This window comes from Sinocyclocheilus grahami, unplaced genomic scaffold (genome assembly GCF_001515645.1).
Source record: "Sinocyclocheilus grahami isolate Dianchi unplaced genomic scaffold, SAMN03320097.WGS_v1.1 scaffold56.1, whole genome shotgun sequence".
In the NCBI taxonomy this organism is placed as follows: domain Eukaryota; kingdom Metazoa; phylum Chordata; class Actinopteri; order Cypriniformes; family Cyprinidae; genus Sinocyclocheilus; species Sinocyclocheilus grahami.
In genome coordinates this window covers 3,502,663-3,528,039 of record NW_015505235.1, presented here as the reverse complement: position 1 = coordinate 3,528,039, position 25,377 = coordinate 3,502,663, and the positions used below count along the sequence as shown (strand labels likewise).

At 40.3% G+C, this 25,377-nt stretch overlaps 1 protein-coding gene across 1 annotated transcript in view; it reads left to right on the top strand.

The window, feature by feature from the left end:
* wnk1b (WNK lysine deficient protein kinase 1b) overlaps positions 1-25,377 on the top strand; it is a 77,925-nt gene that overhangs the window by 30,170 nt on the left and 22,378 nt on the right. Inside the window, exons 2-10 of the mRNA XM_016270452.1 lie at positions 5,101-5,273; positions 8,234-8,454; positions 9,987-10,144; positions 14,525-14,613; positions 18,838-19,057; positions 19,136-19,439; positions 19,521-19,705; positions 21,787-22,044; positions 23,034-24,329. Of these exons, the coding sequence (XP_016125938.1) occupies positions 5,101-5,273; positions 8,234-8,454; positions 9,987-10,144; positions 14,525-14,613; positions 18,838-19,057; positions 19,136-19,439; positions 19,521-19,705; positions 21,787-22,044; positions 23,034-24,329 (2,904 nt within the window). The remainder of the gene's footprint in view (positions 1-5,100; positions 5,274-8,233; positions 8,455-9,986; positions 10,145-14,524; positions 14,614-18,837; positions 19,058-19,135; positions 19,440-19,520; positions 19,706-21,786; positions 22,045-23,033; positions 24,330-25,377) is intronic.

The window sequence follows — 25,377 nt, the reverse complement described above, 5'->3', positions numbered from 1 at the left end:
AATGTTTATTTTAGATCTGTGTGGCAGCAGCAATATACATTAAATAAATCAATAAATCCACTGCTCTGTTGCCTCCTCTGAGACTGGGACTCTAAATAGTGTTCTGTGCTCGTCTGTGCAGCCAAAGACAGAACCGTTAGCATGTTTTGCTTAAACTTTTGCCATGGCATTAGAACTAGTATACCGTTGTCACTTGCGAAAACACAATAACGGCGCCGTGGGTGTAAACTTACAGATTAAGGGGCGGTAATATTATAATGAGATCCCTTTGCATGTCACCAAGGGAGCGAAATCAGACGCACTCGTTTTCTCAGACGCTTGCAGAAAAAGGCTTCCCAAAACAAAGTTACTGGGTTAATCTTTTTCAAGTTTCCTTTGTTGGTAGATGCACCGGGGACCTGATTATAGCACTTAAAACCTGGAAAAGTCAGATTTCCATGATATGTCACCTTTAAGCGACTTGGCCATTTCACTTTGACAGATTGGGATATACTTTTTTTTTTTTAATGCTCTTAAACTGGAAAGAAAGGTGGTGAAACCGTTTTCACTCAGAAATTGCTAGTAAATTTATATAACAAAGAAATTGAAAATAACACGTTTAAATTTTTTTATTTAATTTTGTAAAGTATACTCTATTAATCTTTGTTGTATAAAATACTTTTTCATAATGTGGTGTCCACCAGTAAAATATTTACTTGTGTATAGTCATTTCTTCATGTAATAAACATAATTTTATATATATATATATATATATATATATAATATTTTATTTAAATAGACTTATTTGACTAATTAAAACTTTTATGTATTTATTAATTCATTAAACTTTTTTTTTACATTTCTCTCTCTGTATTATTATTTTCTGTCTCTTTATATTTTCTCTTTTATTTAAATAGACTTTTAACTAATTAAATACATACATTTATAAATACATGTATTTTAAATGTTACTTTGATATCACAAGAACTTTTGTGATATCAATGCTAAGTGCTTGTATTATTCTTTTCTCGCTACATGAAAATGACAACAGATGCTGCAGTCTTGTAAACTTATGAGTCATTTTATTGAACCGTGCACCATGAATGAACTCCACTAGTTTCTAAAGTAGGGAATTGCAGAAGACCAGATACTTTATATTTGTCAAAATGACAGAAAGCATTTGAATTATCTTTAAATCTTTTGAAATTTGGTAAACAACAGAATTGGTTTGGTTCACACAACCTCTGTTTGGACTCAAGCATCGCCTGTCCCGATGCACATGGTAACCATCCCAGAGTTCAGGATCCTCTAGTTTTATCTATAACGGTTGAGGTTCACCATTTACTGAAGCCAACTCTTATCTCTCAGAGCTTTGATCTACCATTTGCTCCATTCCCCACTGGCATTGCCTACGAGAATGCTATGCAACCCGCTAGCATGAGTCATGCCAATCCGTTTTATTTGCCTTTTTACAAATGCAAATCTCAGGGGTTATTCAAGTGCGCTGTTATTCAGAGACGGCTCTCATAGCTGCCTCTTTCTCAGCCTGCTCCACAGATTTGATCCACTGATTGAAATGACGTTTGGTTTGCTCTTACTACATATTTAGTCCAGCTCTGTGATGTGGTCGAAGCTGCTTTGATCCAGTTCCCGCCACATCCACGAGCGTCTTATTGCATCTTATTGTGCACCCACACAACTTCTGCAAAACGCTATCAGGTGTGAGTCTCCCATCTGCATTGATGCCGCTCAGCGGGCCAAACACTATCTGTCCCATTACTCTGTAGAAATAGCACTGCAGTAAAAAAGACTCAGCCTTTTGAGGAAAACAGAGCAGCTCTGTGTTAATTAAATTTCAGGAGTTGGCATCGTATCCATTATCATTATTGTATTAGCATTTGGCTTATTTTCTCAGAAAAGAGCAGGGGTGAGTTTTCTAGAAAGGCTCGCTGCTGTTTCTGGTTACTGCTGTTTTTTTTGGATTGTTTACAGACAGGAGGGCACCACAGCTGCGTTTAGATCTCCATGCCAGGCCAGAGGTGTAGACCAAAAGGTATTTTGTGTGCGACAGTCGAGTAAACAGCTGATTGTTCGCTGAACTGCACAAGCTCACGTGACTGACTAAGCACTAAGCAGAACTAGAGATAAAAGCTGATCTGTTTGCCTGGGAGTTAGTTAATGGAAAAGAAGGGCACATACTCTTTTACACCCACACACCCTAACTTCAAAAGTTTAAAAGTGTTGTTTTTGAACCAAATTAATGCTTATTTTCACAAAGGCAGAATTTACTCAATAGACAGAGCCAGAAACATTACTAATTATTCAAACTGCTCTTTAATAATTCAGTGTTTCACCTTTTAAAACCCTATTTTCAGCTGCCAAGAATTCTGTTTCTGTCTGCTAACAAATAATATCTGTAAACACCAATATCTTGGTTATTTTAAATCTCTCTCTCTCTGCAGTAGTTGCCTGCATTTGCAAGGGTTTTCTTGTCTAATTTGTCTGTTTTATGTAGTTTAACCTACAGTTTGTTGTCTGTTAAAGCTGTGTTTACTCCTGTAACCAAACCCTCAATTATTTACATCACATGATTGAGAAGAGCACAAGCACCTGTGTTTTTATTTTGAGAAGCGGGGTGCTAAAAGTGATGCTTGTGGTTTGCCAAGACAAGCTTGCATGAGGTGCCAAAGTTAAACGCATCACTTCCCTTACTCTATCTTGCGTGCTCGCCCACTCACTCAAGCTTGTTTATCCTTCCTGTGTCTTATCAGCAAGAGAGAGAGCCCAAAATCTCCATTTAAGTCGCAATCAATGAGGTCTTTTTTGCCCCAGACCTGAAGAGAGACTAGCAGAGCTGCAACCCCCTGCATGCTGCAGAAGACCTCTTCCTTTGTCCTGCATTATCAGCCATTGATTAGATTATCTACAGACGCAATGAGAATGGGAAATAAGATGGCCTCTGTTTGCAAAGAGGAGACTCAGAGCACTGCCTTCCTTAAAGTTTGGCCTCAAAATGTGGTCCAGGGGCTGTACGCAAATACACGAATGCTTCCGAGCTGAATTTTGCACCGAAAGAGGTGCCAGAGTGGGCATCAGTGTGAACTGTTGTCTTCTATAGTCACTTTTTTTCAGGTCAATTTTTGTTGGAACAAGAGCGTGAAGAGAACCTTGCTGAGCAAGTCAGTTAAACTGTCAGCATGTTCATACCCAACTACCTAAATACCAGTACAGTATGCAAGTGCGCACAACAGGAGTACATGTTTGCAATGCACTGGCCAATCGTTTGCATACAAGTATGTATTTTCAGCATTTTCTCGTTCTCCATTACGTTTTTTCTGCTCTCGTTGCACTGAACCCTAGTCAATAGTGTTTACACCTTTCATTCCCCCATCTAAGGCTGAATCCCTTTTGTTTCTCTCTCCCTCTACTGTCCTTTGGGATTAGTGGTACTTAATGGGTTGCAGATGCCTGCTGCTAGTACGGTTGTTAGTGCATTTGGAAAATGAATGACTCTGTCTGCATTAATGTGGAGAGAATGCCACCATCAGCATTCTAGAATGGCAGCACATCAATGACACCGAATACACTGGTTGCAGATAGCTGGAGAATCTATAGGTGTCCTCACTGAACTCTTACGTATAGCTTTTATAAGACTTTGTCCTGCATTATCAGCCATTGATTAGATTATCTACAGACGCAATGAGAATGGGAAATAAGATGGCCTCTGTTTGCAAAGAGGAGACTCAGAGCACTGCCTTCCTTAAAGTTTGGCCTCAAAATGTGGTCCAGGGGCTGTACGCAAATACACGAATGCTTCCGAGCTGAATTTTGCACCGAAAGAGGTGCCAGAGTGGGCATCAGTGTGAACTGTTGTCTTCTATAGTCACTTTTTTTCAGGTCAATTTTTGTTGGAACAAGAGCGTGAAGAGAACTATGTATTTTCAGCATTTTCTCGTTCTCCATTACGTTTTTTCTGCTCTCGTTGCACTGAACCCTAGTCAATAGTGTTTACACCTTTCATTCCCCCATCTAAGGCTGAATCCCTTTTGTTTCTCTCTCCCTCTACTGTCCTTTGGGATTAGTGGTACTTAATGGGTTGTAGATGCCTGCTGCTAGTACGGTTGTTAGTGCATTTGGAAAATGAATGACTCTGTCTGCATTAATGTGGAGAGAATGCCACCATCAGCATTCTAGAATGGCAGCACATCAATGACACCGAATACACTGGTTGCAGATAGCTGGAGAATCTATAGGTGTCCTCACTGAACTCTTACGTATAGCTTTTATAAGATGCACGTTGCAATTTTCCCACCAGGTATGCAGGACAAGTCTTTCGCAGAATGGAATTAGTGCTCACGTAATACATATGATTTAAGCGCTGGGGTTGTGTGAAAGTAGGCCACAGAAAAGTGGCCCTTTTTTCCACAAAGTGCCACTGGATTAATTCATCACTGGCGGTTGCTGGAGCAATCATAATAATGATTAATGATCAGGTTTGCGCACACTGTTTAAACTGCTGATAAGAGCTCAGCTTGACCGGAAAGGAACTTTGACGTCAACGCTTGGATACTCACATGCGCAGGGAGGTGCGTTCCATCCAAAAACCCTGACATTGTTGTGGTTGGGCAGGTCAGGCTACCCTGGATAGAATATCAGAGAGGTTTTTTGGGTAGGTTAGAGAGTCAAGGGAGATGGTGTAGTGCCCGGTCACGTTGAACCTGTTGCTCCAAGCTTTTGTAGTTTCTTTCTTATAGGTGTGTTTTGTGTGTGGTCCTTACAGGGATTAAGCACAGGATAAGAGGACCACTTTGTGTTTAAACTGGTTGAGTCTTGTCCCCTCCTGTGCTTTATGCGTTGTCTATAGAGGCTCTTTTGGAGGTCTGGCAGGAATCTGGGGTCGGGTTACGTTATTTAAGGTTGCGTGGACCCCCTCTGGTTCCACGTGAGCTATAGTGGGTTAACATAAATCCATGGTATTTGATTTAAAGCATATCTGTAATACTCTCCGCTCAGTGAGAAATTATTTACATACAATAAATGGCTGTTAAGTATGGTTTCCATCACATTTAAGTAAAACAAGTGGCTTAAAGGTTTATATGTCTTCTGTTCTTGTCCTTGCAGGATCGGAAGCTGTCAAGATCAGAGCGCCAGCGCTTTAAGGAAGAGGCTGGCATGTTGAAAGGCCTGCAGCACCCAAACATTGTGCGTTTTTACGACTCATGGGAGTTGCCCTCCAAAGGCCGCAAGTGTATTGTGCTGGTGACGGAGCTCATGACGTCGGGAACCCTAAAAACGTTAGTAAAAAGCATCTGGTCCACTTTTATATTATATTGTCTGTTTAACATAATATTGCTTAATGAATGGTCAAATGCAAAATTCAGCAAAAGTGTGTCATTTGTTTTGTTAGGATTGTGGTGTTAATGTAAATGATTGTTAACACTTACATAAAGTGTGTTACCCAGGTTTTTCATTCTGTCACATTTTTTTTCCAATTCACAGCATCCGCTGCAGTTAATATTGTATTGTGGTACAGCATTCAAATGCAACAACAGGATGGCATTTCAAACATGCTTTTCACCAGCCTCATGTCCATCGCCATTAGCGGACCATCCACAGAGGCTGTGATTATCTGTTACAAAACACAATCACAATAGAGCGATTGAGTTAGAACTGTTACCAGAGTGATCGCAGGGGAAGAGTGGCATGTCACCTTCATGTGAGACAGGCATTGTGGGTACTGAACAGATGCTGGAGCTGTTATGAGACGAACCACAAACTGGACCAGCAGCCCCCTCCTGTGGATGTATGGGCTCGAACACAAACAGAGTCATACACCCACTTAAATACTAGTACCTGACTATGATACCATTCTTGCTTTTTCCACCTTCCAAATCAGTTAATAGAAATGTGGCATAGAGACTTATTAGATCTTCTTGAAATGAAAAACAAAACAAAAACAAAACTGGTGACTCATGCACATAAAGATGTCACCAAGAAAACCAGTAAATGATGCAGACATATTGAACTGGGTTGGCCCTTTAACATAAGAACAGATTAAACATTTTGATTGTAATCATTTGTTATGAGTTTCCAGGACACATAAAAAGGAGTCCCACAAAGATCCGTCATCCTCAGAGGCTCAGTCACGCACAATTAGTTATCTGTCACATAGCTCACAACAACAAGAATGCCACTATTACTGCCATGAGGAGACATGGGGAGATGAGCGAAAAAGAAAAAATGAGAAACAATGTCAGGCTTGCTTTGTATTCATCATCCCTGGCATCCCGGCAATGTGTGGCGTTCTGCATGGCTGTTCCTCCACCGCAAAGATAAACAGTGATCAAGAGGTCAGGTAGAAATGGAGCATCCTACAGACATGGCCATGCCTAAACTAATCTTTGTTCTCATTTTTGTCTGGGTGGCAGAAGACATAACTGCTCAGGGAGTGGGTTGTCCCTCACCCTGTTCCTGTATGCTCACATAAAAGACCTTTCAAAGATTTCTAGTCCAACATTTCGGATTGAAACATACTGTACATAAACACAGATTATTCAAACTACTGCTCTGTGACAGTAGTTGATCTGAAAGATAAATCTGACAATCAAAATTCATAAAATTTTCTTGAATGTTTCAGGCCTTTGACTGTTTATATGGTTGAGGACGGAATGTTTTAAAGTAATTTATTGTTTTGAGAAGTGCGGAGAGAGTTGTTGGTGTAGCTGGAAAACAGCCTGTTGGGGCCCTCTGGGAGCCGCTGGGTGTGTTGAGTGATGAGACCGTTTTGAATCAGGCTTTGTTGCTCTCTTCAGTATTGCCTCGGGACTTACCCTTGGCTCCGTTCCCACCTGTCAGTCAGCCGCCACACTCCATCAAAGCCGCCCTGTACCACCACCCACTTCCTGCCATTAAGCGAAGCACTACTTATTGCTCGCTTCAGTCTTACTAAGCAAACTACAGAGATAATCTGTTTACACAAAAACGCTCTTCTAATATCTCGTGCTGCCTTGCAAAACCAGTTTCATCTGATCCGATGTTATTCAACCATTTTTCTTTTACTATGAGAAGAGGAAAAGGAAGAGGAAAGGATTCGATTTCTGAATCACAATTACAGTTATCCATAAACCGATGTTTCTTCAGACAGTTATCTGATTCTTCTCAAGACAAACAGGTTGGAGCGGAAACGGTGTGTCAGATTAAAATAATAAGCGAAGCACTACTTATTGCTCGCTTCAGTCTTACTAAGCAAACTACAGAGATAATCTTTTTACACAAAAACGCTCTTCTAATATCTCGTGCTGCCTTGCAAAACCAGTTTCATCTGATCCGATGTTATTCAACCATTTTTCTTTTACTATGAGAAGAGGAAAAGGAAGAGGAAAGGATTTGATTTCTGAATCACAATTACAGTTATCCATAAACCGATGTTTCTTCAGACAGTTATCTGATTCTTCTCAAGACAAACAGGTTGGAGCGGAAACAGTGTGTCAGATTAAAATAAAGTCATGTCGCATAACAAATTGTGCTACTATACATGTTCTGTTTAGCTTGTGAGCTTGTGCCCGTCTTCGCCTAGGGCAGGGGTTGGCAAGTTCAGTCCTAGAGAGCCGCAGTCCTGCAGAGTTCAGCTCCAACCCTAATCAAACACACCTGAACAAACTAATCAATGTCTTCAGGATTACTAAGGCTATAGGCAGGTGAGTTTTTTTTTTCAGGGTTGGAGCTGAACTCTGCATGACTGCGGCTCTCTAGGACCGAACTTGCCTACCCCTGTTCTAGGGCATTATGGGATAAAGAGTACCCAGCTCCCCCTGTATTGGTGCCTGAACTGAGTAGATTGTTGTAATGAGGATTACAAGGCCAAATCCTGGCTGTGGCTTGGCTCCCAAGATTTGATTAGGCCAAGCTAATCTAACGAAAGTGCTGTACTGCCTTCTTCACACGCTGTTGTCCTCTCTATCTGGGACTCATAGATGAGAATGCAGCTGTCCATATGGATGCTTCAAAGACCCAGACCCATCAGCTTCAAAGACCCAGACCCGTTATCGTGTAATCATTTAATTCTCCCTGATCCTCCCTGAATGAGTTTTCTCATTGTTTTTCATTTCATTGGTTGAAATAGTCTTTTCAAGACTTGATCACCAAACCTGGAGACAAGTATCATCTTCTGTTGATACATCTGCTGTTTGATTTTACTCTGTCAAGGTCTAGTGAAGAAGAACATAGGGATAATTCTCAACTCTTTGTTCCTCAGGTATCTGAAGCGCTTCAAGGTGATGAAGATAAAGGTGTTGCGGAGCTGGTGCCGGCAAATCCTGAAGGGCCTGCACTTCCTCCACACCAGGGCTCCTCCCATCATTCACCGGGACCTTAAGTGCGACAACATCTTCATCACCGGTCCCACCGGCTCCGTTAAGATTGGTGATCTAGGCTTGGCCACCCTCAAGCGCTCGTCATTCGCTAAGAGTGTCATAGGTACGACCCAGTGCTAGAACTTTCTTGCTTTCCCCACCTCACCATGGTGTATACAATCCAAAATATGTATCATGTCACTGCTTGTCTTTTCAATGATACGGTGAAATTGGGAAGGTGGGGCATTTGCTGTCAGTTATGCTCAGATATGTAAGGCATGCTGTAGCTCCGAGCTACACTGTTCACCTTAGACCACAGTTTTCCAGGCAGCCAAGGGTACAAGTTTTAATTTGGGGTGGAGACGGGGGGAAAACCAGAGGAGAACGTCTTATAAAATGGGGGAACACCTTTAGATCCTGCTGTTTCCCACCTGAAACTAATTGGCCTGTAAATGCAACAGGTGAAAACACTCTTAAGTTTCCATAAACTTTGGGGTAGTTTGGGTAATATATGCCTTAAGAATACCAGCAAAGCCGCATGGTGGATAACGCTTTGTTAGTAAGTGTGCTACGGGAATTTTTCGCATCATTATTAACAGAATAAACACTTTGGTTTGGAACCTGTGGTCTATAATTATTAAAATCCTAGAAATTCTCTTGCTGCCACTGCCAGTAATGTCTAACATCTTTTTCCAAAGGTTTTCCTGATTGCCTCATCAGTTTTTTCCCCTCTTCCTTTTCAGATGGTTTAGATATTATGACAAATTTCTTTCTGGATCCCTTCTCTCTCTCTCTCCTCTAAAATTTACTTGTTTCCGTTTTTGTTTTTTTTCTGGTTTTTGAGAATTTTTTTCTTTAAACTATAGGGCTATAATCTCAGCTGGTCTCACTCCACTGTATGGGTTATTTAATGTCCTGCAGTTCATACAGTAAGTATTCTAAAAAATGGCGAGTAAGTGGTAAGTCAACAAAGCAACCTAATCCAAAACGGAAATATTTCAATATGAATCTATATGTTAGCTCGTTTTCCTGTGCGAGGCCTTTTAACACACGCTAGTGCACGAGAGTCTTCGCTCACTAGCTATGGGCTTGCTCTGTGCTTTAACCTGCTTAACCTTCTCTCCTTACAGGCTAGTAGAAAGGTGAGTCGGTCATGTGTTTTCCATAACTGTGTTGTTGACATAGATCAAGTTCCATAGCTAGTCGCCCACCGCTGAGTACGTCATTTAACATGTTGGCGGCACGGCCGTGTTGTAAAGATAAACACGGTTTCGAAGCCCATAAATCAGCTTTAAAAGTAACCTGCACCAACGCATGTGCGTCTGGCTTAAATCAACTTCCTGTTTGCGAGATGATGCTTGGCTGCTTTGTGCACTAGTCTAAAGTACTGCAATAGAAAATCTAAAGGCCTTGCAGAGAAAAACTGGATTCTTTCACTGCTAACTAACTGAGGCCGGTTTTCCCCCTTCCTCTTTTTTTATTTTTATTTTTCCTTTTCTCCATATCTTTTGCTCCCCCTCTTTCTCTCCTCTCAGGGCCGTACGGAGCAACAGTGCAGTTGTCCTACACCTCCTCTCTCCCTTCCTCTCCCCGGCCCTGCTGGGGTGAGTAGAGATCTCAGGCACTGAGAGTTCTGAATGGTTCTTTTGATTTAAGGTACCCCTGAGTTCATGGCACCTGAGATGTACGAGGAAAAATACGACGAGTCGGTGGATGTGTACGCCTTCGGAATGTGCATGCTGGAGATGGCTACCTCTGAGTACCCGTACTCCGAGTGTCAGAACCCTGCTCAAATCTATCGGCGAGTCACCAGCGTGAGTACCCTCGCACACCTCTGCTCACTCTCTGTGCCTCATTCTCTTTGGGTGCCTCGTTCTCTCTCCTTCTGCTATAATCTTCGCCAGCTCTGTCATTACACCCCCACATTTTTCAGGATTCTGCTTATGAAATAATTCAATAAAAGAAGCTTGTTCTGTTATGCGCTAGCTGGAACCTGCCCACAGCTGGAGGCGTTACACTATACATGAGATTATGTAAGCAACTTACAACTGTGTCATTCAAATGAATGGTTTTGTGTGACGAGGAGTAGGTGGTATGACCAAAATCTTACTTTTATGTAATATTAACAGTGTATATATATCACAATATACATTAATGTTCAAAAGTTTGCTCACCAAGGCTGCATTTATTTGATCAAAAATAAAATGAAAACAGTAATGTTGTGAAATATAAATATATTGTATTGAAATATGAAATATTATTGTAATATATTTTAACATTTAATTTATTTCTGTGATGGCAAAGCTGAATTTTCTGCATCATTACTCCAGTCTTCAGTGTCACATGATCTTTCAGAAATCATTCTAATATGCTGATTTGCTGCTTAAGAAATATTTCTTCTTATAATTGTTGAAATGGAATTTAATTGAATTCAATATAATTATTTGAAACATATCTCCTTTTTAACATGATAAATGTTTACTGTCAGTTTTGATTAATTTAATGCATCCTTGCTGAATACAAGTATTAATTTCTATAAAAATATATATTTTAATATGTATATGGTAATACCTATTTTTGGATAAGTCAGTAAATTTATTATTACGTCATCTGAATTTATTATTATTTCTTCTATTTACTTTTTTTTTGTTTAGTTTTTTTTATGGAAATGAAGAAGATTATTTACAATGAACATCTGAAAAAGTCTGGCATCTGTGCAAAATAAAATTTATAAACAAGAGCTTACATTATAAAACACTGTTGTGACTAAATTCTGACTGGATGAGCCACTTTCAAAGCTATTGAAAAGAAGAAAAGAAAACTCCTTAAGATTCCTCATTTTGACCAGTTTGCTGGTCGTCATACAGCCCAGCTTTATCCCAGACCCACCCTGTAAGAAGTAATTGTCCAAAATTAAAACAGTTGGATATCTGGATGTGTAAGGTTCTTTTTATCCTGCCAGTCGCAATAAAAAATTTTGCTTTGATTAAATCCACTTTACAGCCGTCACTGATATCAGCTTGTGGTGCGTCATGTGTTGACTTTCCATTAAGTCAGTCTCTGGCTCAAACAATTGCTCTCTCTGGCTTTAATGTAGTTTCGTGTTTGACTGACTTGGTCTCGTTTGAATTCAAAATATTCCGCAGTCATATTTTTTTTTCAGTTTCTCTTGGATTTATTTATTTCAGATCTCTTTTAAGCCATTGTGATGTAATCATCATTGAAGGTGCTTAAAAGTGTCCATCTATTTATGAACATACAATGTTGTCGTCAGAACAATGGAGGTGAACGTCCCTGAGAGTACAGCTATATATGAATACAAGACCATTGTTAGAAGGCTGGAAAATGCCAGTCCTGTTGCTGTAGTTTATAAATTGAATCAGCCTTTCCCTTCATTGATGTCCTTTAATGTCATTGGCAGAGAAGAGGAGGGGGAGTATATATTTTTTATTCTTGTTCAGGTCAATAGGGCGATCATATGATGCTGGAGGTTGAAAATATGATCAGCAGAGGCAGAAAACAACTGGCTGAGGACTGTGATAAGCCAATGAGGGGCTCACCAGTAGGGAGCAGTACTGATTCTCCATACTGAATCCTCTCCATTTGACTAAATGTTTTTGTAACTCTGGTCATTGAAAAAGTGATTGTAGAAGGTTCTAGAGTGATTTTGTTGAGTCAACATTGTGGTACAGAAAAGTCTGTCTGTTTCTTTTCATCCTCACTCTTGAGTCAGGTGTAGAGGTGTTACCCTTTCCACCTGTTAGCTTTGGAAAGTGCAGAGCACATCCTAGAATTCACCAGTTCTATCCGCCTGTCTGGAAAACTGGCGTCCACCCTGCCTGAAGGCCTTTTAATCTCATGAAATCCAATCGCACAGGCACAACAGTTCACTGAGAGAAGCAATTTAAGCTTTACGCAATCAGAAAGCATTTTAAGCTCAGTGGACCCGAGGTTACCCTCACAGACAGATGTGGGACTTGTCCCATCTAGGCCTAGAGTAAATGCTTTCATTACGATGAAACGGTTTAGATTTGTTCTTTCTTTCGAAACATCTGCAAACGCTGCTTGTAATCTCGAAGCAGGGACCATGGAATGGTTTCAGCCAGACCGTTTTACTGAAGTGTTCATGGAATTAGAGCCACACAGGTTTGACTGCAATGCAGATCTTCCCTTTTATTTTTATAGTGATTAAAGCAAATGCTTTAGAAGTGGAGCTGAAATGAATGGCACTGCAGCTGGACAGAGTGTTGCCATTTATTCACTGGAAAATTGGTTTGTTGGCAACAATGGCTTCAGATTTGTGGTGTAAAGTCATGTGAGTCTTGTCTGTAGATGTACTCTTGCCAAGTATTACACTTCAGAATTTAACTTAACATTCACAATTTATGCTTACCAGATGATAAAAGAGTCCAAAATAAGCCCTTGATCGCATTTCGTACCATAATGTTCACCTGAATATCATAGAAACTTGAGGTGAGCATGAAAAAACTGGTAAAAGTCTAGTTTGGATATAATGTCCCAGTCATTTGGCTATATCTTCCAACCCTTGAAAGTAATTTCGAGATGTGGCATCGAAGGAGTTCAACCAGAAAATAGTATTCTTCAGTATGCTTATGCATCATAACACTTTGTCGCTTGGGGAGTTGTAGAGAGTTGAAGATTGCTTTTGTTCCTTTTCTACATCCACCCCCAGCTGTTCCAGGAGCCCTCCTCTCTCTCTGCTTTGTTAAATACAAAATGATTGCTTCTAATTTACTGCCTTTGTTAACCGGTAGGAGAGCTGGGGAACAGAATGTATCTGGCTTTAGGGGACCCATTCACAGCGTCCATAACAAGCTTTTTAAATCACCTTGTTATCGGAATACTTCACCGTTCTGCCTTAATTCTGTTAGATACTCCGTCATCCTTAACTTTGTTTGGCACTGGAATTTGAGGGGGGTTACAGACTTATATAAGGAGGTAATGCTGAGGCAGGGGGAGTAATAGTTCAGGCAGACCACTCTGTAAAGCAACACAGTGTTCCTGGATTTCACTTGTAAGTTTCTTGCACTCTTTTTGTCTTGGGTGGTTTTGACAGCTCTAGCTCTATGTAGGCTTTGTCAATTTTAAATGATTTTAAAAGTAATTTCACAATTTTTAAAATAGACAAAGCAGGAAAAGTAGCAGAAGATTTTTGTTGAGTAAGATTGATTTGTAATATGTTGGTTTTATCTCGTTGTGGAATTTGTTGTTTTCCAGTGCTAAATCTGATGGCTGGCCTGGTAATGAGATTGTGTGTTGCTAGAAATCCATTCTGATTTGTAGAGATAAAGTGAAATTTAATAAAATGAATTAAACATTTACCCCTGAGGTGACCAAAGTTTTGACTGTATTTTTAAGAGTGAAGTAAATGATAAATTATTTAGTAGTAAAATTTGCTTTTTTTTAGAGCAGAATTTGTACTAGTACTCTGTGTACCCTCAACTTCCGTTAGATATTAATTTGAATTATAATCTAAAGGAATTCTGTGTTAGTGTTTTATGTGTATCTTAATTCAGTTTTTTTTTTAAATATAAATTAAAATAATTAATTACTGTAAATAATTGGATAAATATGTCATCATTGTACTAAAGCCAAAATGAATCTTTAAAATATTTTTGGAAATAATATTATCAATTAAAAAAAATATTCATAAATTATTCATTATTATTATTCATATATAATATTAATAATTATATAATATAATATTAATTATTCATCATAACTATTCAATTTTCTTCCTTCAAAAATCCTGGCTTAATAGATTTAAGCGTTCCTGATCACTGGGAACTTTGTTCAGCAAAATGAATTAATCTGTCAGATAAACAGCTATATCTGGACTGTCACGGGTTTCACCATAATGCAAGCCACATTTATACTTGTGCCATCAAAAAACACTTATTATTAGTGCTTACTATGGCAGACATCACTATTGCTCATACTTGCGGTTAGGAATCTGAATAAACTCTCAACCTTAAGTATTAAACTTTGGCTCGTCTTCTGCCATCTTAAATTGTGTGGTTTGTTGAGAAATTGATCAGATGGTTTTCACCTGGCAGGCACTAAAGCGTGCACCATATGTAGTCCTGTTGAGTCCCTGTGGAGCTCTAAAGGGATTTCTTTCACAGCACAAAAGACATGTTGATTTAATGTTCTTTTGTGTTTTTACCCCGCAGGGAGTTAAACCTGGCAGTTTCGACAAGGTAGCCATTCCAGAGGTGAAAGAGATCATCGAGGGATGTATTCGCCAAAACAAAGATGAAAGGTAAGGCTGTGCCTACTACCCACACCCACGCTGTGTTCACAGAACTCAGATTCATCTAGTCATACCTCAGTTCTCAGCGACGTGTGCCATGAACTCGTGAGTCTATTTCTCAATCTTTAGGCGTATGGTCCTCCATGTGGAATGTGAATAGTAGCAGTAGATAAGTGGTTTCCCACACGCTGTTTTGGAAAAATTCCAGCAACAAGCCACTCTGTGAAATGGATCTGTGATCACACCAAGCCAGCGAAGAGTGCGCTGTGTCCTCACGCCACAGAAAAAACAAGCCTTGACCTAGAGACCTGCACTCCCGCGGGAGTACCACGGAACCCAACGCAACAGGGTGCGGCGCAGGACAACTCTTGATGGGCGATATATCGGCTGATATTCTTTGTGTATATTATAGTACAGTACCAGTCAAAAGTTTGGACACTTTCCCATTCGTGTGTCCAAACATTTGACTGGTACTATATATAGAATACAGTATATACATAAACAGAATATATATACATAAACAAATTTTTTGCGGTGTGATGATCAAACACTTATAATGGTGACAGAGATATGTAAGGGCATTTAACAATTTAACAATAAACTTGCGATGAGTGCGATGCACAAAGTAACAGGGTGTTAGTTGTAACACACGTAGCTTGAATATTTATTTTACCATAGTAACATTTAAATTCTGGCTTAAGTAAATTTGTTATCTCAGTTTTTATTATTCATTTAAAATTAGACAAATCTGCTATTATTTTAATCTCCAATCTGTAATTTATCAGTTCAGATAGTTTTTTAATGCTTTGATTACTAGCAGAAGACACTAACCAGTTTTAAATTCCAGTTGCGCAGATGGGGCACGTTGTAACACTGCGTTACAATGTGCTATTCTATGACATTAGCGATGTAATTTACACTATTTACTGTTTACTTGTTGTATTTCATTTTAATGAGAAACAGGTGAATAAAGACTGACAGTCAATGTTTAATGTTTAGAAATTATTATTTAGAGCATTTTTGCTCGTTTATGTGGGCCATCCCGAGCATGGTTGCAATGTGTTCATTGTCAAACTCCAAAATCAGATTATTTTTAATTCTTAAAAAACGCCATTTTTTACTTGAACAAAAAAATATATATATATACAGTGGGGAAAAAAAGTATTTAGTCAGCCACCAATTGTGCAAGTTCTCCCACTTAAAAAGATGAGAGAGGCCTGTAATTTTCATCATAGGTATACCTCAACTATGAGAGACAAAATGAGAAAAAAAATCCAGAAAATCACATTGTAGGATTTTTAAAGAATTTATTTGCAAATTATGGTGGAAAATAAGTATTTGGTCAATAACAAAATTTGATGCCATTAATACAGGTAATGAGTGGAGGACAGAGGAGCCTCTTAAAGAAGAAGTTACAGGTCTGTGAGAGCCAGAAATCTTGCTTGTTTGTAGGTGACCAAATACTTATTTTACCGAGGAATTTACCAATTAATTCTTTAAAAATCCTACAATATGATTTTCTGGATTTTTTTTTCTCATTTTGTCTCTCATAGTTGAGGTATACCTATGATGAAAATTACAGGCCTCTCTCATCTTTTTAAGTGGGAGAACTTGCACAATTGGTGGCTGACTAAATACTTTTTTGCCCCACTGTATATATATATATATTTATTAATAAAATATTTTAGTTTGTCTTGTATATTTTTTTCATTCGATCAGATAAGATTTTAAGCTGTCATATGGTCAAGTTACAACGTGCCCCTCAGATGTTACAATGTGTTCCACCTACGGGGCATGTTGTCACATTTCACTTCCATTTTTTTGAGGGTCAATAAAGAAAAACATATACACTGTAATTATGAAACAAAGCGAGATATTTGTTTAAGTGTAAAATTACTGTGGATAAAAAATATATATGTTCTGAGCCCCATGTGGATTTACACAAACTGAGAAAGTCAAAAAGTGTTACTTTGTGCCCTGCTCTCCCCTACCTCCGTAAATAAATACAATGTAAATTCACGTCTCGCGCACTTTAATGCCCTTTGAATGTAACGTGTACGTTCCCTTGGAACTGGAATCATGGCGGAATTTCATGTGAAGTCCACTTCGCAGGGCACTTACGGTCGAATAAGACAACACGTGAATGCTGCCTGAACAAGAGACCTCCTTACTGAAGGGAAAGTGTTGACGGGTGTCACTATCTCGCGAACGCGCCGGTGGATCTCCACCAAATTCGGGGGATCCCTTCTGCTCGAGGAGCCCTCTCGAACGCCACCCTCCGCGTGTCGGTAGCCCCCCGGGATCGATAGATCGGTCGGCGCCGGACCGCGAATTTAACCAGCCGTAACTCCCGAACCTCGGGGGCTATCCACGCGGGGGTGGTCTCATTCGAAAGAGGGCCTCAAGACGTACACTCGATTCGCGTTTCCATAGACTTAAGCTTTAAAGCGTTTCATCCAGGTCGCCAGTAGCAAACAATGGAGCGCGGACTGGACAAACTAAGTAATTACACCATTTCAAGCATTTTATCTGCATTATATGTTCTGTAAAAAAAAAAAATCATATCGGCGGCATATTCGCCGATATATCGGCGACAGGCTCATATCGGCCGGTAATATCGCCAAAACGATATATCGGTCGGACTCTAGTTGCAATGTTGCCAATCACAGACTCGGCTGTTGATTTTTGGAACGCAATGGCCAACCAGAGGTGATTAAGTTAGAATCCACTCACCGCAGTGCTGAAATTGTGTGCTCACGAATCGTCTCATTTTAACACACGAAGTGTAGACATTGTGAAAGATTGTGTTATAATAAACATTGTGCATATGTTCATTGTGCTATAATAGAGCTTTATGAGATAGCGATGAACTGAGATGTCAGCTTTTAGTGATAATAAAGGAAGCGCTGCTCGCATTCTGCCATGCCAAACCATGCACGCAGCAGCCCATGCTTGCTTTTCTGTTAAAAATAACAGTGGTTTGTTAATGTTGATGCTTAGCCTAAATAACAAATATTTTATCAGGAGCATTTATGCTGGGATGTTGTGTATCTTAGATGTTACAGAACCATTTAATGTAAATGTCTTTGATGTGCTGAAAAAAATCTGTATAGATTACTTTTATGCGGGCTGGAGCGGGATAAAACATGAATGTCGCGGGCGGGAGTGGTCACAGATAAGATATTTTTCTACGGGAGCGGGCGAGTGTGAATTTTAGCTATAATATGTTTTTTTTAATGATCTTGATCACCATCTGAAGTATTTTTCCTAATAATTTGTGGAAAGTCATAAAGTTGATGCTCTGTTTTGCTTCAGTGCATAAAAAAATTGAATGGAAAATTGCAAACAGCGTGTCGAGCGTAAGGTGAGACGACATCTGATGTTCTGCTGATGAAGCACTGGAAAAGCTGACGTCTACTATATCCAGCTAATCAACAGAGCCCGCTTGAGATTTTTTTTGACTTGGTAAAAAAGATTGTGCAGTCTTATCCTTTACCCTTATATCTATCGTTCCATGCAGGTGACATGGATCAGCTCTTTTTAAATGTGTTTTAATTGGTCAATCCCTGTACGTACATCCTGTGTGGTTTAATTTGTTAATATATGCACATTTTATTTGGAGTTCATGTTAAACATTCATAGATTTCCTCTTATGTCTCCTCTTGTTGGGTTGTGAATTGAGAATGAGTTCGTTCCATGGAATCAAATGGAACCGGATATAATATTGGATATAATATTTATCGCTACACAACCAGGGATGCTGAAGTTTTTTTCATGACATTGATGCGACATCGCCACAGAATGGCGCCACGTTATAAAACTTCATGTCTGGTTGAATTCTGAAACCCAATAAACATCAATTTGATCATGAGACACTCAAATTCAAGTCAGGTCCTCGATATTTTTAGTTTATTTTGCTTGACTTCGCCTATCTTGAATCATTCAGTGACTCTTTTATTAATCCATCCTGGACAACCCCAATGTTCCACCTTGTGCCTCCAAATTAGATAATAATAATAATAATTAATAATTCATTACATTTATATAGCTTTTCTAGGCACTCAAAGTGCTTTACATTGTGAGGGGGAGATCTCCTCATCCACCACCAGTGTAATAAATGTGATTTGGTTTGTCAGCCACGTGCTTCTAAATTAATTTTATTGATTGGCTATATATATATATCTGATCTTATTTAACATCTTTGCCTTGTCTGCTTATCATCTTGCTTACCAGATATGCCATCAAGGACCTTCTGAACCATGCCTTCTTCCAGGAGGAGACTGGGGTGCGGGTGGAGCTGGCTGAAGAGGACGATGGGGAGATGATCGCCATCAAGCTCTGGTTGCGCATTGAAGATGTCAAGAAACTGAAAGGCAAATACAAAGACAACGAAGCCATCGAGTTTTCCTTCGACCTCCATCGGGACGTGCCAGAAGATGTGGCTCAGGAAATGGTGGGTTTATCAACGATTCTCTGAATCAGATATAGCACATGTACAGTAGATGGTAACATATGCTATGTTTAAATACAGGTTGAGTCTGGCTATGTTTGCGAGGGCGACCACAAAACCATGGCCAAGGCCATCAGAGACCGTGTGTCCCTGATCTGCCGCAAACGAGAGCAAAGACAGCAGGTGCGAGCCGAGCAAGAGAAACGCAAGCAGGAAGAGGAGCAGAAGCAGTTGTCCAGCGAGTCTTTGAAGAACGTGCCCAGCTCTCAAGGTTCTGCACAGAGCCAGTGTGGTTCCCAGCCTCCAACTCCTGGCCTCGTCCAGCCCGAGTGTGAGGAGTCTGATGTTGACCATCAGCTTCATTGCATGCAAAGGGGAATGACCTGTAAGTGTTAGACGCAATCTATCAGTCCATCAGCCTACCTGTCATTTCATATTTAATTATGAATGTCATATCTTTTTCCAGTGGCTGACGGGACGCTTGACAGTGGTCAGGGTTCATCCGTGTTCTCAGAACCTCACCTCAGCCAGCTCAGCATGTCGTATAGTTCTCCTGCCGCGTCGCAACCCCAGCAGGTGCCTGGACAGGCCGCCTACCCTCCCAGCTCTCAAGCTCCCCAACAGCACACCGCATACCCCCAGCAGCCCATGGTAAGTCACAGAAGAAGAAGGGCCAAAGTCAAGAACTCAACACCTAATTGCAGGTTCAGTGTAGCAGGTCACGTAGTTGCATCCTTAATCTGATTTTTGCAACTGATGCCTACGGACGAATTCCACACAACATTCTAGTAGCATTTTCTAGCCAAAATGATGATCAGTGTACCATACCAACTTCTCAAAAGATTCACTGATGCACAAAGCTGTTAAAATGCAAAAAGCAACTATATATATATATACATATATATATATATAGCATAATAACAATGACAATACGATGGAAAACAAGAAACTGGGTTGTTAAATGCACTCAGGAAAACATGTTTCTATATGGTAGTGTACGCTTGGCCTTGATTTTGACAGGTTAATTTAATAAATCATGTGGCCACATGTTTATCTTCAGTTAGAACCTATTTAGTTAAAATGTCTCCCATAATATTTCATGTTGTACAAAGGTAAGAACCCAATGAAGCAATAAAGATATGATCTTTAGAGAATTTGTGTAGCCTTGATTGAGTAACAAATGAATCATGAATCAATGTTCAATTGTTGTTTGACTTTTGAATATGATCTCTTTGTGGTTGCATGTATTTATCTTTGGAGTTTGATGATGGTTTGTTATTATCAGACACTAAATGAATGATGCATGAGAAAGGAAAGCAAAGCCATAACGTCTACACTCTAAATGGGTTTGATTCTTTTCATACAGCCTGCTCTGTTCTTTCTTTCTCTCTCTCTCTCTCTCTTTGTCTCACTTTTTCTTTATTTTCTGACTGCCAAGTATATTTCCACTTCCCACGTTTACTTGAGCTGCCACTCCCTCTTCATTCTCTTTGCATTGTAATACATTCTTTGGATTACTTTACCTTATTTATTTTTGTTTCATGTCAGTATTTTTGATTCCTCCCAAAAAGGAAGTGCCATGTAGCAGTGTATCATGCTGTGCAGACTGGTGGGCATTCATCACTTCCTAGATGGTTGTTTTCGCCATCCTGGGCACCTAAACCATGATCATTTCACTACATCAGCGTCACGTCATTCATAGAGGGCATTGTCTGGATCTTTCTCAGGGACTTTGAATTTTTTTTAACAAGTTTCTCATCTCTTCTTACTCATTAGTTTTGAATTAGTTTGCATAATTTTCCATAGAGCCTGAAACACTTTAATCATAAGCACACACCTTGATGTCAAATACTCTCTGTTACTCTAATTGTCTGTATGTGCAACTTCTAATGATTTACTTTTATTATTAATAAATACCGTCTCACCTGACTGCCTGGTTAGTTCCAACTCAAAGTCTGCACGGCACTGATGACTGTTATTGTACATTTATTTTTGTTCTTCTGTTTTTATACCCAATGTGCTGTTTGTGGTCTTTGTTTTTGCTGTCCATATTCTGTATATACTTTTTTATGCTGTTCTATATCATAAAACATCTCAGAGGAACGATTTTCTGCGATGTTTTCATGGACTTTGCTAACCTCAATTTGTATCCATTGTCTACATGGTAGACTGTCTATGCTGTAGATTTCTTGGAGTCTGGATGCTGCTTAAGCAGTGACAATGTCATTTTTTGTGCCATTTCTTTAGTTTTTATCCATATATTTTCCAGTTATTAACACACCAAGTTTCCGTGTAACAACATGCAACCTGATTAATCTCAGATCAGTTTTGAAAAGTATTAATTTAATCTAAAAATCTGCTCACAATTCATGATTCATGAATCAGGTATTGATATTGTCACATGCAATCATATCATAGCATAAATGTTTCTGTTACTGATAACACATGACACATAACACATTTTGAAACATCATAAATCATCAATTGAACCAGGCTCATTCTTTTGATCTGACTCGACAGCAGATGTTAGATTTAATCAACATGTAACCTTTGTATGTAGGTCAAAGTTTATAGATCAATGTCGCTTTTCTTTCTGTGTAGTATCTTAGAATGCAATGTTGATATTTAATCTTGTATCAAAAGTTATTTGTAGTTTTCTTTTGGTTATTTGGCTTTTTGTGTCATTTGTGTTCCATTGTGGTTAATAGTCAATTCTCCTCCTTCACCTCCAGCCTCCTCCACCTCTTCCCCGTCGTCGTAGCATGTCTGTTTGCGTGCCCTGCTTTTCTACCACCTCTGCTCTGTCGTGTCCTCCCAAGCCACCTTCCACCCCTCCACCAATCGTATCAGCCCCGCTCTCGCCCCGGCTGGGGAGGCCAGATGGGGAGACGTTTGCGGGCCGACTGTCCAAAGCACTGGAGAGTGTCCTGCCCATTCATTCAGCCCCGCCCCGTCGCCGTGCCAGTCTCCCAGCAATATTTGCCAGTCCTGTATGTTAGTGTCTCCCAGTGAACCAGGATTCTCCTGCTGTGCTGGACTTGGGTACAACATGGGTATCTGTGAAGAATACTTTTATTAAAATAAGAAGACAAAACAAGCTTAAAGAGTTTTGGGAGTGCAAATATAATCCAAATTTATGCAGTAAAATTTATTTGTTTTCAGGGCCAATATTTACATCCCTAAAACACCAAAGGTGTGATCTAAAAATGAAATGGCATCCTTCTACATTATTAAGTCAAAGTGAGCTATTCAGAATCCAAAAACATTACATTTAAGCCTAACAATCTCTTAAGTGTTTAGTGTTAACATTAAAACCATTATTGGACTTAAAAATGCAAACTGCAGTTCTTTTTAAGTCTGTCTAGTCCCCAGCTGATGTTAGTCTCTTAGGAATGTAAGCATTAAGCTAGCAAAAAGTAGCGTGTTATGAATAATGCAGTTTCACAAATTAGCCGTTATCAAGTATAAATAGCTTGTTTATATCTTTTCTTGTATGTCAAAGGTTCATAGTTGCATAGTCACTTGAGCCAATAATCTGATTAAATCATTGCTCTGATGAGTTATAAATCTTGAGAATATGAGGGGTTGACCACAGGTCAGTTTTGAGCAAATGAAGACATATTAAAGTATTTTTCAGATAAACATGTTACCCTGGCCCACTCGGCTGGAACCCTGTACTCACATTAAATACAGATTGGCATGAACTGCAATCATTAAAAATGGTTCCTCGGCCCCACAGCCTGTAAGGCATCTGTATTTAATTGTAAATCTGTCACTGTCATGTTTCTACACCTCATTTAGCAGTTAAACATCTCTTAACGTATTCCTTATGTCATCTTTGCCTGACTGGATGAATATAATCTGCTGTGTTTTCACATGTCATATTTTTATTTTCTCTCTCTCTTTCTCTTGCTTTGAATTTTGTGATGCTGCTTTTTCTACTTCCTCACAAAGATGCTGTATGTTATTGTCACCGCAGCCACAATCAGCGAGTCAGCCGTACGGTGGAGGAGGCTCAGGTCTGGTCGAGCCCACGCTCTTTTACCCCACCTTCCCGGAACGGCCCGTCTCGTTCTCCCCCCCACCATCTTGCCCGCCTAAAGCTTTTAACGTGCAGCGCCGCAAGAGCACCTCCATCCTGGAGGCCCACACTCGTCACTTCCAGCCCGCCTACCATCGTAGCTACGGCAGCAGCCTGCACCCATTTTCTGGCATGGAAGCTCTGGGCCCCGGCGTCGAACCCTCCCTGTTCATGATGCCCAGTATGGCGCCTCAAAGATTGGCCGAGCCACTGCACCTACAGCCCCCAGCAGAGTCATTATACGGATATAAGGACGTGAGGGCCGAGCAAGAGGAGGCTGTACGCAGACTCAGCCTCAACCAGGCTGCATTAATGGACCATCTGGAAGCCATGGCCTATAGTGGCTACCCTATGACTGCACATCAGCTAAGCCACATCAGCTTCCATCAGCAAATGCAGGCTGCCGCTGCTGCTAGCTTGGCCTATGAGACTCAATCACAGCCTGGGCCATCTTACCTACACCCTCATGTCCAGAGCCACATACGCTTGACCCACAGCCCCATCCCGCAACTGCCTCCCATGAGTGTGTCTAGCTCTGCCTCTGCACCGCAGCAAACCACAGCTGCAGATCCAGCGTATCAGCCCCACTATTTTCCCCATTCCGCACCACCCGTCTTGGCTCATACATCCGAGCCGAGCACTGCCTTTGAATACCACATGCACAACCTCCAGGCGGACCCAGCCCTGCTGGCATCCAGACTCTACCGAGCCCGCCGGGGCTCCATGGACCTTAACCTCGAGGAACCGACTGGCAACCAGGGCTTGTGTGGACGACTACAGCCTGTCACCGAAGAACTATACAGCTATGTGAGCCCAGAGCTGCCCCTTCCCCCGGGCAGCCTGCTTCTCCATGGACCTAAAGAACTCAGTCCTGAACCTTCAAGTGACTCTATGACCTCCTCCGATGCTGGGGAGTTCCACTCGCCTCCGCCTCATCAGTTGTACCAACCTCAAGACTGTTCCGCTGCTCAATCCATCCCACAAACGTCTTACTACAAAACAGATGGAGGGAGTAACATCAGCGAAGGACACCCACCCAGTCAGACAACGTTTCTGTTCGTTCCACCTTCTGAATCGTCCACCGTTCCGTCCTCACACATCACTGCTCTGCACAGTACTTGGGCCCGTCAACCATCCCTTCCACCGGACCTCACATACCACGAGCCAGCCTTGTCCCATCAGGGCGCTACCTTGGTACCTAGAAATACTCATTTTCGTCCACCTTTCCCCAGCACTCCCTGTCTCTATCTCAGTTACCTGATTTTTTTTTTTGTCCCGTGGTTGTGGTTTTAACCCTCTCCAGCCATAATTTAGAGCTCAGAAAGGTTCACAAGGTGCATTGAGCTAAATGTATAAACCTGCTTTTTAAATCCCCTTGTGCAAAGACATTTCTGTGTCTTCCATTGGACGGTGTGATTCGTTTTATTTCCATTGATTTTTCATTTCAGATTCACTTTGTAAGTATTATTTTGTGTGTATGTTCATATAGTGGTGTATATGATACTTGTGTGTTTGCACAGATATTGTGTAACGCTACATATCTAGATGGCATACAAATCTGAAGTTTTGATTGCCTCTTTCAAATTATTTGAATTATAAAGGTCAATAATCAACACTCGAAATATGTTTTTTAAAGGATTTGAAGATACTTAAAAAGAGGCTTGAATGCAGGATTTGTATGACCAAACACACAGACACATACAACATAAAGAGGGGGTTTAGACAGGTTTGCTTGTCTCTTAAGGTTCCTCTAATCTTCCTTACAAAAAAAATAGTTTTTTGGTTGTATTCTACCTTAACAGCTGCTTTTTAGATCTGCTGCTACATCATAGTTGGCTGGAAATGGTTAAAACGGTTCTCAGTGACTTTCAGTTTTCAATTTTGTCTTTGTTGAGGACACCAGTCGAGAAACAGCCTACCAGCGCAAGAACTCAACATTTGTTGACTACTTTTAGGATGTTAACTTCGTTAACTGAGAAGTCATTTTTAACCCTTAGAAGGCTGGCATTATCAATGTCATCCTGTAGTCTCATTCTCCGGCCCTATTTTCTGCCTCTCTTTATCTTTTGTACTACTGTTATTTTCATCCTCTTATCTGCCAAGGCTACTCTATTTCCTGCTGCTCCTTAAACCTCTTGCTAATAATGAATAAATTCTTCAGTATAATGCCAAGGTAAGGTGATCTGCATCTGGGGCAACTATACTTGTCTGTACCTCGCAGAAAAGAAGTTAAAGGACAAGT